General features: G+C 35.9%; 1 protein-coding gene across 1 annotated transcript in view; it reads right to left on the minus strand.

The window, feature by feature from the left end:
- Positions 1 to 12,869, minus strand: part of LOC136253360 (CARD- and ANK-domain containing inflammasome adapter protein-like) — a 53,848-nt gene that overhangs the window by 21,218 nt on the left and 19,761 nt on the right. Inside the window, exons 3-7 of the mRNA XM_066046014.1 lie at positions 10,527 to 11,248; positions 8,973 to 9,080; positions 1,217 to 1,315; positions 1,061 to 1,159; positions 906 to 1,007 (exon numbers count right to left, since the gene is read on the minus strand). Of these exons, the coding sequence (XP_065902086.1) occupies positions 906 to 1,007; positions 1,061 to 1,159; positions 1,217 to 1,315; positions 8,973 to 9,080; positions 10,527 to 11,248 (1,130 nt within the window). The remainder of the gene's footprint in view (positions 1 to 905; positions 1,008 to 1,060; positions 1,160 to 1,216; positions 1,316 to 8,972; positions 9,081 to 10,526; positions 11,249 to 12,869) is intronic.

The raw sequence follows: 12,869 nt of genomic DNA on the forward strand, positions 1-12,869 counted from the left end.
ATGACTGGTGAACCCATGCATACCGCATCTGAAATGGCACCGTGTGCCACAACTATATCAATTATTGACTGAAAAGTGTAGTATCCATTACGTTTCGTTGTCGGCTAAGTTCAACTTGTTACACAGCAGTACGAATCAAGAACCGTTCGAAAAGCTCCTCTGCAATCAAAATAGCCACTATGAAAAATATGGACAATTTCTGTTACAAAGGGAAGCCATCACATGCTACCACTAAATCAACACTTTTCGTTGTCAGTAAAGATGAATGGGACACAAAGGAGGACACTGGTAAGTCCATTAAGAATGCATTGTATGTACTGCAGTATGCCAAAAAGCACCTCTCGGACCGAAGCAATGTCGAACAGTGAAAAAATCAAGCCCGTAGCCTTAGCCGTTATCGAGTTACACTTGTCTGAAGGCATCAGTCAGCCAATTACTTGCTCAGTCAGTAGAAAATTCCATTAAATAGATGTTTTTTTAAAGTCCATAGCAACTTTTTGAAGGCATTTCAGGTCGATCTGAAAGCCTGTTTGGGCTTAGTTTTACCTAACCAATACTGCCTCATCGTTGTCTGGGAAAATCGAGGCTGGTTTTGGGTGATGTTATTTTGTGGGCCATGCCTACTCCTTTGTGGTCCCTACTATACAGTACTGTCATACTGTATGATACTACTAGTAGTATGTAAGCATATACTTTCAGGCTACATTATTCATGAAATCTCTTTTTTACTAACAGTAAAGAAGAACAATATTGCTACAGATAGAAAACTCATGAATTTTTAATGACTATAAGGGACTTCTATCATGTTCACACCCAACATCATGTACACTTAAATGTAAAGTTTATCATGTTAGTGGTATCGTAATTATATTGCATTGGTTCCGTATGTATGTTTTTTGCCTCACTTTAGTAACAACATTGACATTTGTTTCTTGCTTCACCACCAACATTTCTACAACTGTAAAATGTCCATTTTGTGCAGCAATATGTAGAGGAGTCCATCCATCCTAAACATGACAAAGTTAAATTTACATTACAGCCACATCTTTAGCTGCCTAACTTTAGTAGCAGCATTGACATTTGCATCTGATTTGATCAGCTCATTTACTACTTGACGATAGCCATCTTGTGCAGCAAAATGAAGAGGAGTCCATTTATCCTATAGAGTAAAGCAATAAATTTAGTTGTACCACACAAAAGCATTATAATTTCTTACATCATTAGTTGCATTAACATTTGCCTGTGACTGCAACAACACCTCCACTACTTGAGTATAGCCATTTTCAGCAGCACGATGAAGAGAAGTCATTCCATCCTAAAGCAATGAATAAATCAAATAATGCTGCCACTCTACACAGATAATCTGTCCATAATAGAGAGCATTTAAAACAGCATTGTTTTTTTGCAATTCAATTAATGAGTTTACTTATAAATCGGGAAATATTTATGTATATATATATATATATATATATATATATATATCAGTATATGTAGCTGACACCAATTTCATTTCAGCTAAGTATCAGAATTGAAACCAAGGGAAGATTTTAGGGGATGGATGAGTTGCGGAAGCACATATACAGTAGGAGTTGACAAGAGGGGGTAAAAAGTTAAAAGGTATAACCACTAAAAAGTTGCTAAAATTGTAAATGCTCTACTAGAACAGTAAACTATACTCTACTAGAACATTCAACAATGAAATAATGACTGTAAATTTATTTCTATCGCATCATAAATAAGCACTCATAATTAGGGTCCACAATGAAAAATCAATTATCACGAAATTACTCCCCTACTACTTCACCCTGTAGGGCATATCAAGGTATTTTTCTACGTACCACTAAACCTTATTTGTCGTACTCCATAGGACGGGAATTGCAATTGTTTTGTGTTGGAAATCGTGAAAAATTGCGTGCTCTCCAGAAGAAGCATGTGTTCCTTCCCATACTTGGCATATATAGTCCAGGTCTATACCTGATTATAACCCATAGCAGAAATAAATTGATTTACACCTGTGGATTTGGTACGGAGTTACTCTTTGCCAAAAATCGGCTGGAAATCATGTATTTTTGGATTCGGAGCAACCTGGCAATCAACAAAAGTAAAGCCAACAAACCTTCACTATACAACGATGTAGTTGCATTGTCACTTTATACACAGCACAAGTTTCATATGAATCTGAGCTTTCCTTCCATCAAACTAGGCAGCATGAAATTTCTTCCTAGCACGTCTGAGACTAAAACAGGAGGCATGGCTGCAATAACTCCAAGTTTTGGTTTCTCCAGCAAGTTATTTAGGTTTCAATATTAAGTTTTGACCACCTAGTGGTATTAGTTTCCAGCCAGAAATGGATCACGTGATTATCGATAGATTTTTCATGGCCATTATAGCTACATGGTTAGCTACATAGTGGTATAATCCAGATAAAATTTCACTAGTATTTTCATCAACATTTGACTGAGACACCACTGACGAAGCATAGAGTTAGGCATAGTAAAACTTGGGTCCTACCAAAAACGGCAGAGTTGTTTGTATGTAAGATCGAGATACTCTAATAGAGCAGTCATGCAAACAGTCTTCAGTCTCTCTACTATTCTGCTCTCTTCAGTAAGAAAGCGGAATCCAAAAGCAGGAAGACTTAAATATCAGGGTAAAGTGTAATTTGAAACAAACCTCAAGAGTATCAAATTGCTGCACACTGTAGATGACTTCACATTATGAGTGCATGGCTATACTGTACCTAGAGGCAATATTTATTGAGACAAGATTAGCTAATAAGAATAATTATGCTGCCAGAGTTTCAATTCACTACAATAATAATTCTATATAGTTGCAGGGGTATTTCATTGGTATGAATTGGCTACCTTGCAGTATGCTAAATGGCACAACACACAATTTTGATTAATTAGCCATTACCTTCATACTAAACTGTAACTGTATGTTTTGTACATTCAATAATTGTAATGATGTGTATAGTCCTTCTAGCATACTTCTAAGTAAAAATTCATCAAACAAACTGGCTGTCAAATTTTAATGGTACAAATGCATAACTATATAATTATATTTTAATAATTTTGCAAGCTTTTTTGCTTGTAGGATGTGTAATTTTATGTTGAGCTAGACTGTGTATGGTAAATATTTGGTAGCATATTGCATGTGTGAGATGTAGACATATTCAATAGATATCCTTTTTATTATGAGTCATAAGTTTAAGGACTTATGATACTCGGTATAACATGCAGCTTCAATGGCCTGTGTCTTTCCACTATGGATCTATTACCTTAAAATAATGTGACCTAAAATGTGATTTCTAAACTACATGTGATTTGCTTCAATGACTTATAAACCTCACATAAATCCAGGAATGGCTTTACACATGCATAGACAGCTCTACAAAGTGTTATACATATATTATAGAGCACTCAGTACATTGTGGCTGTTGGTATAACAGTTATCCAACAGGCCTTTGGCGTTTCTCATGATAAAGCCAAGAATAAGTAATACCCTTCAGCTATGGGTGAAAAGCCTAAAATTTCTTGTTTGTTAAAGGCTCATATATATAGCATAGAGTAACCTGCTACCTGCTGTAAAAAAATAAGATAGAGGACATACCTCCCTAGTCCCTAACTTTTAAGAAGAAAAATTAAGTACAAACTAGCTAAACTTATATACCACTGATGTAAACGATTTTTGTTGGGTTTAAAAAAAATGCAATACTCTTTGTCAGTTGTCTGCTTCAAATCTGTTAAAATACCATGACTGTCTATGTGACTGTTCTATTAAAGTAGCTATCTCGATCTTGCATACAAAAAACCTGCCAGTTTTACTATGCCTAACTCTAGTAGCTTCGTCAGTGGTGTTGCAGTAAAATGTTGATAAAAATACTAGTGAAATTTTGCCTGGATTATACCACTACGTAGCTAACCATGTAGCTATAATGAGCATGAAAAATCAATCGATAATCATGTAATTTCATTTCTAGTTGGAAACTAATACCATTAGGTAGTCACAACATAATTTTGAAGCCTAAATAGCTTGTTGTAGAAACCAAAATTTGGAGTTATTACAGCCACGTCTCCTGCTTTAGTCTCAGACGCGCTAGAAAGAAATTTCTTGCTGCTTAGTTTGATGGAGGAAAGCTCAGATCTATATGAAACGTGCACTGTGCATGAAGTGATAACCAAACTATATTGCTATATAGTGAAGGTTTGTGGGCTTTCCTTTTGTTGATTGCTGGGTTGTTCCGAGTCCAAAAATACGTGATTTTCGACAAATTTTTGGCAAAGAGTAGCTCCGTACCAAATCCACAGGAGCAAATCAATCTATTTCTGCTGTGGGTTATAATCAGGTATAGACCTGGACTATATATGCCAAGTATGGGAAGGAACCCATGCTTCATCCGGGAGTGTGCAATTTTTCATGATTTCCAGCACAAATCAATCACAATTTCCATCGTATGGAGTAAGGTATATGAAGTTTATTAGAACATACAAAAATACTTTGATGTGCCCTATAGGTTAAAATAGTAGGGGAGTAATTTTGTGATTATCGATTTTTTTCATTGCTGACCCTGCTATATGAAACACGAAACAATGATTTTCTTACTCCCCATGAATAGGCAAATCTGATGGTGTATTGGTTTTCTTGATTTGAGTTTTGTTAGCAATTAAACATGTGTAAATTATTTATGTAGCATGCGCATTTTTACCCAGTACATTTTTAAATGGCTGGTTTTCGCTCAGTGGGTCACAAATGTTACCACTGTATATATCCCTTTTACCTGTATGTTGCATATGAAACTACATAAAGGTGTATGTTCTTTATCAACAATGGCAAAAGTACACTATCGCCTTAAAAATTCCAACTATCAAAAGGAGAAGCTTTATAGTAGCTAACCACAGTATGAATCAGAAATTCTTAACCACAAAACTTCCCTTCCCTGATGAAAATAAAATTTAATTGAAAACACTTTAAGGCATATACGTTCTGGGTACATGACTAGCATTTTTGTTAGTACAGTACAGGGGTGACTATAAAAACTAAACAGGTAAAAATTATGATTAATAATCTGTTAGGGGGTGTGATTTACAGACAGTAAAATACAGATCCTGGCTGCATGTATGCATGCTTACAGATAGAAATCTCAAGAAGTGGGCATGGCTTATAAAAGAAGCTGGGCTGCAACAAGACTAGACTATGGCGTGTCAATGTTCTTCCATATTGTTAAAATTATTAATTCATTGTGATAAGTTATTTTTGCTCCAAGTATGCTTACAAACAGTATCACATGCCTGGGGTGAAGAACAGTACTCAAAAATGGGGGGCAAGTTATGTGGGGTGGCTGTAAGTTACAAAGTATTTTAAAATCAGTAACTGTACCTTGCCAATACTAGGGCATCTGGGGGTATGCTCCACAGGAAAATTTTGAGATTTGAATGCTTTCAGATTGAATCTCAGAGCATTTTAAGTGGTACAATAGGATACTCCTATAATAATTATTATGGAAATAGCTATCATTAAGATACTGTACAATTGAATACATGAGTAAATAAAAGCATTTCAAATACGTATACACTCATGCTCTTGATTAAATGATAATGGAGACAGATCGAATTAATTACATAGCAGTACCGGCATATATGATTCCGCTGAATGTTCTATTAGAGTAGCTAGGTGACTGCTCTATTAGAGTATCTCGATCTCATGCATTCCCAGCACTGATTCATGCAGTAGTTCATTCTTGCATAACCTTTAGTACAAATCCCAGTAAATCAAAGCAAAGTACAGTGTAAGTTGGCTATGACTACAATAGTTGCTTTGCTTTAGCAAGTGGGCATTGGAAAAAGTGAGGGGGCATTACCCTCCATTTTTCAAAGTGGGGAGGCCCCCCCCCCCCCTATTTTTCTGCTCCTGTCACACACTCCCAATGTTAAAGTGGGAATGCCTCATGAGACTGAACTACTACAAGACTAGACAGTCTCGCACAATAACAATAATATTGATTAGTAGGCATGGCTCCACATAAGCATGAACAGACATGGATTCATGCATACCATCAGACAGCATTACTACTGATTAAATGTGCTTAATCCACATACATTAATGTACTATACTTATTTCCAGTAAGTCCGTAAAATAGACCTTCTAAGTACACATGATTCTATCCAGGTTAAACGTTTAGACTGCAACAAATTTGATACTGAAATTTGATTGGCTGAAAACGTGGTCTTTAAATCCTGTAGTGCCACACTCGTGTCCAGTAGAGACCACACTATGAAGCAATACAAAACACAGCAATTATGTGCTTGTAACATTTGCAACGCATGGGAATTTAGATGGCTAGTAACAGGAAATAGAGGGAGGTATAATAGGCTTGTTTGTACTAACTAATCAACACTACATAAATTTTTTGTTTACAAGCAGCTGTCAAGACTTCAAAACATAGCACGCACCTGTAACATTGACAATGCATGGGCATTTAAATGGGTGGCAATGGCCACACTGAATTATAGGGAGGTGTAGAGGGCTTGTTTCTTGATACATTTCTGGTTTACAAGCAGCTGTCAACTCAAGATACAATAACAAGTTGTAACCTAAATTAGTTATATGTCAAGAACCAATGGGTTATACGGAATTTAGAAAACCCTCAGGCTGCCCTTGCTGCTCTCGGGTGCTACAGCCCAGGGCCTTCAAGTTTTCTAATCCCGTAGAACCCTGGTTCTTGGCATCTAACTATTATGTAAAGCTGCTGACCTGGACAAAATGTGAGCCGATTGACCTGGGTGACCCAACCTGGTTTAAATGCTGTTACATAGTTATTATATGAAGCCAGGTATATCAAGCTTCTTCTGTAAACATTGTTCTGAATTTGATGTTGGCTGAATACAGTTTTGTCATAAATAAATACATTTACTGGACTCATGGCTAATGAAAAGATATGAATTATAATTGGGGCCTCACAATCCATTGGAATCAACATTAATTGCAACTTGATTTTGGAAAACTTGTCATTTTAACAAAGCTTACAATTGAATAACCACACAAAGCAGCTACACTATCTCCATGGCTAATAACTTTCAAGGCATTACAGTGGCAGATACAGGGGGTTGCAATGGTTTCAGCTGAAACCCCCTCTTAAATAGTGCACACACCCCAAATTTATTTACAATTTGATGTGGGTGATAAAATCACCAGGAGTTATACGTACATAGTGTGTTATATCGGGACTTTTCTACTGGCTAAACTTCCCATCCTTGTCTTTAAAATCACTGACAGTGCCATTACGGCATTTAAGCGTGTTAAACGCCTCTAAAAATAATTATCGTTTTAATAAGTGGAAGTGCTCTTTTGCTTCAAAACTTTCTGCGAAGACCTGGATTGGTAAGATTCAAATGTGAAACAGTGATTTTTGCTGATTCATTGCTAGCTATAGATCTATGTAGCTGAGCTAAGTTAACATGCACCCCAGCTGGATTATATACACTTCTCAGTCTGGGATCACAGTTATTGAAAACTTCCTGAACCTGAATTCCCCCTGAAAATTTCTAGATCCGCCACTGCATTATACTAATTGAGTTTGCTTTGGGAACGTAAAGGCCCTTACTGGTCTTTGAAATGCATTAAGTGAAAGGAGATGAAAGGTCACTCTTAGAACAGTAACAATTGTACAGGCTGGATTTTGTTCTTCACCTACTCTGAAGGTCACAAATAGTACCAACCTCATGCAGTAAATAGTTCCTGCTCAATTACAAATATAGCTGCCAATTATGGTTGGTGGGTTATACTATATACAATACCGCATAACGGGAATGACTCGCGGAAGAAAACTTTCGCGAATGATCTACTATTTCCTCATTCACGAGAAAACATTCACGATTTATTGCACAAAGTATTTAATAATTGCACAACAAATTAATCTTTTTTCTATGGATAGGGAACGCTCGACTATATGGCTGACTCTGGCATGTTGCGTGCTACGCATACTAGTAGCCATGCATGATCGCTGTTTCGCTGGAGAAGTAGGCATTCACAATAATGAGCGTGGATGATAGGCACGCCTATAGCAAAAACCGAGGCTAAGACACGCCATTCCGGCACAGTGAAAATCGCTTGCTGCAATTATATTTGCCCCATTTAGTAGCACTGATTTTTCCACTGTCACTGAAGTTTGCATCCGTCTGTTCGAATCACACGCCACAGTCCTGCGCCTCACTGGCTATACCGTCACGCATATATAGCAGTTAGCGAGTAGCAAGGCAAGTAGCTACCCGCTTATTCATTCGTTATATGAATGCTACATCAAATGATACACGAAAAAAACTTTTTAAATTGTAGGAAAAATTTTGCAAGAAAATTTTCACAAATGCACCTAAAGTCGCAAAATTTGTGAAAGTTTTCTTCCACGAATCATTCCCGTTATACGGTATATAATGTACTGAAAATGCTAGATTTACAAAATTTGTTTTTGGCACTTCAGTGTCAGCAAATCGTAACATGTTCAGAATGACCCTGAGTACTTGTATGAGTGTTAAATCAATTTAAAAGTTGTTATTTTAACTGAATAAGTAATTGACTATGTAACTGACTAAATTATTAGTTACCTAGCTGACCAACTGACTTGGATGTTTTATAGGTCAGTGATCCAAAGTCAGGATTTTTATAACCGATATACCTTATGAGTACAAATTTTTGAGGGACGTAATTTTAGCGGATTTCGTGGTTGCTTATCTGAAAATTTTCATCCTTGAAAATTAATAAATTATCAAAATTAGCTCTATAGTATGATATACAATAGACAACCTGATTGAAAATGAGTGATTCACAAAAATAAACTGAAAATTCTAAAATTTGTTAATCCGTGAAAATTATGTGCCTCAAAAAATTTGTACATATATGGTACTGCTATTACTACTACACACTAACATAATAACACATCACCATGTACAGGAATGACAACAAATGCATAAACTAACTGCAGGATCAGTAGTGTCCACATCAATGTATCTAGTATTTAGCAATCTCTCAACAGTAACAACGTCACCTGTTTCAGCAGCTGATAACAGTCCCATGCGCTCATTCTCCTACAGATATACAAAAATCTTATAATACATTAAGTATATTCATAGTAAAAGGAAAGACATGTGCTGGTGTAATTTTTCAATGCAACATGTGACCGGGCCTGCGAAAACACGACATGCAGGCACATAAAATATGCCTACCTTTTCAAACTTTCATTGCCCATAACTTTTTATGTCTGTGCTATGGTCATGCAATTTTTAGCCAGTATTGAACATTATAATAACAGTTACAGAAATGAATATTCTATTCCAGCACTGAGATAAGTGATGGGGCATAGATGCCTTGTTTTTGCAGGCCCAGTCATATAATTATAGTGATTAATAATCAATCAATCAACTTATTATTAAAAGTTCAAAGTTCAATTTAGCTCCAATATGGAGGCTTTCTCCTACTAGTCTAAGGGGTAAAAATGAAAGGAGCCTGGACTATTGGGACCAAAATCTTTGTCCTTATTTTTATGGAGGTTTTTCTACATGGAATAAGCCTGAACCATCCCACACTAGCAAGAGTTCTGTGAATATTCCATATTTGGTCATACGATCAACAGTGTCATAACCAATATATACAAAGTCAACTGGCACTTTCAAACATAACATGATAATTATTATGTTATGAGCTACTGGTTAGGGATGGAAGATATTAACTTTCTGCTATACAATTATTGTCACAATTATCAGAATCATTGCCCATTTAACCACTGTAACCAAATAGAACACTAAAATAACACAAATAAATGACAAAAATAATATTTAAGATGAATGATTGTTCTATTTGAAAATTCCTCGATTATCACAATTATTACACTATACATTAATTGCCAATTCTGATTAATGAAAATTAGATGGTGTTGATTATTGCCAACACAATCATGAGAATTATTTACGATTACCAAATATTTGCCCATCCCTACTACTGGTGCTATCAAACCAAACTTCCTCATGTTCGTACGGTGGACAGTCTATAGTACACAATTTACAAGCATTTAAAAAATGAACTTCCTTATTTGTTTGCTCATACAGTCAACAGTTTCACAGTGACAGTAAGTAAGCATGTTGTGAACAGTTACAGAAGCTAGGCACAGTGCTTAGAGTAACTGCATGTTCTGAATGGAGCTCTGTATATAATCAACTAAGATTTCATTCATCCAACAAACTCACTTATCTGAACACTTTTGTGAATTGAACTGGTACAGCAGTGTTCAGATAACAGAGGTCTCATTCCATTATTGAAATTATATTGGTTAGTTAAGGCAATGCTATACATCAGGGTTGAAGAATATAGAGAACGCAGCAAGAATATTCTTCAATGCAAATAAATAACGTGCATCCAACAATGGTACATATTGTACTCCGACTTAATGGAATGAAAAACAAAACATGACCTTCAGGTACATGACATACACAATTCACATCTTGAACACTTAAAAATTAATAATACAAGAATCTTACAATGTTTCTGTAATCGAATATCACTTTGGATGATATTTTCAAGAACATAAAAGCTTCCCTAGTAAACTCATCAATATTTCTTTGGGACACTTCCACCATGTGTGCCACAGCAATGATAGGTATGAACCATTCAAGTAACACAGAACTGTATTCCAAAACTTTTGATGGAGACATCACATAAGACTCTACTCCACAGTTCCTGGAAACGAACTGCTTTAATTTGTCATGTTCTTCTATTGTGATTGTTGAGAACATTTTGTTGTTTACTATTGCAACCATTTTATGATATCCTTGAGGAAGTGACTGATTTTCTGCTTCACAATGAATATATATTTCTTTAAGTTTCATTTGAGCATCAATCTTCTTCTCATACTGATCTATCAATCTCATACACACATCTGAATTGTTTAAAGACTGAATAATCATTTTTAATGAAGAGATGTCATTCCATTTCCAGCAGTTACGTAACTTTTCCGTAAAAAGTGTTCTTATTTTTGCACATGATTCTATTGCCTCACGTTGATCATCATTAAATAACAATATGTCTGAATTGCCGCCAAGTGTAAGGAAACAGCAAACACATTTTATTCTGTCCAAGTTGTCATCTTCGTTTTTCTGTAGCTCTCTGATAATCTTGGACATGAGTATACCAAACTCAGCACTAGCGGAAGTAGGTGAAGTGATCATAGATATAGTTTGATGCTTTGCTCTCTCAGTAGTTCCTGCAATATAACAAGTGTATAAAATGGTTCAAATGGAGTCTTGTCATGCGAAAGCTGTACATTTGCTAATATTTAAATAAAATTGGAATTATTTACATTAATTAAAATGTTTTCATGTTCATAAATAAGCCCAAGGAAGGTCAACCATACCAGTGGCATAGCTACTATTAAGTCAACCATGGCAGCTGCCTTTGGAAATTGTATTTGAATGATGAAAATTTAGTACTGCAGAAAATCGAGATACTAATAGAGCTGTCACCTAAAACAGTCAGGTTTGCCCTGGATATGCCCTTGTGACACCAAACTTTAGGAATAAGTGTTCTATAAAACAATCAGTTTCTACGTACATGCAATGCATAATTGAAGGGGCCAGTGGCAAAAGGGGACAAGTGCCATTTTAAAATTTAGGTGATCACATGGTGGGTATTGAACACAACTTTGGGACATAATTGAATTATTGTAGTATTTGCTAAAAATTGATTTGAGACTGCCATAAACTTTTAAATTCTGCTGTTTACTTAGTGACAACATTATTCACATGGTTAAAACAAGTCATTGTAATTTTTAGAAAATGGCAAATCTAAAATGGCACATGTCTCCTTTTCCCACTGACCCCTTCAATTATTTTAGTTACTACCATTATTTTGCCACGCAGAAAACTCCTGCGGTTTTGTAAAACAAGTACATATAATGCATTTTAATATTTCATTTACAAACAACCTTATAAGTTACTACCTTTCCTGTAATTGCTTAAAATTTTTTTGCAAATGTTTAATAGAAATGCTTTAAAAACTAAAATCTATAGGCTTGTGCCAATTATGCCACAACACTATGAGCATAACAGGCTCGCAAAAAAATACACATTGTGTGAAAGCATTTGCAAATAATGAACACACTACATTATATTCCAAGAAGCCAGCGTGCCACACCGTGGGTATATTGACAGGAAGAAAGAAAACGTCATTTTCACACCTTTGTATCTCGGTGATACCTTATCCGATTGGAACTAAATTTGCTGGAGAGTTGCCCGCCAGCTAGGGGAGTCCACATTCCAAATTTGAAGGAAATCGTTCAAGCCATTTCCGAGTTACGAGCAGCCAAAGTTTCGGGTTTTTTTCTTATTCTTCTTCGTCTTTTCGCACATTTGCAAAAATTGCTATAAAACACAAACGCGTACTCCGATAGCCTTGAAATTTGGGACACAGAAAGGGAGTCCAAATTTGAATCCTAGTATCACATTTGGTGCAAATCTGATGAATGGTTAAGGCTTTATGACCAATTATTCGCGTAAAACAAGATCGATTCGTTGTCACGCCTACAGGGTAAACCGCTTTATGGAATGAGTTAAAAATCGGTTTGTAGATAGATCAACCATTGTAGGAGTGCTGTTTGGTGGTTTGAAAGCGATCGAAATAAAGATCATGGAGATATGATACGAAACCAAAGGTGTGTAATTATTGCGCGATCGAGATTCGTGAATAAAAATACCAATAATTTTCATGCCTACCAGGCAAACCGCTTAGAGCAGTGAGCTGAAAATTGGTATGTAGCTGGTATACTCATCGTAGAAAGTACTTGCAGTAGTAAAGAACAATCGGATTACAAACCACTGAATTATGAT

Source organism: Dysidea avara, chromosome 4 (assembly GCF_963678975.1).
Source record: "Dysidea avara chromosome 4, odDysAvar1.4, whole genome shotgun sequence".
Classification (NCBI taxonomy): Eukaryota; Metazoa; Porifera; class Demospongiae; order Dictyoceratida; family Dysideidae; genus Dysidea; species Dysidea avara.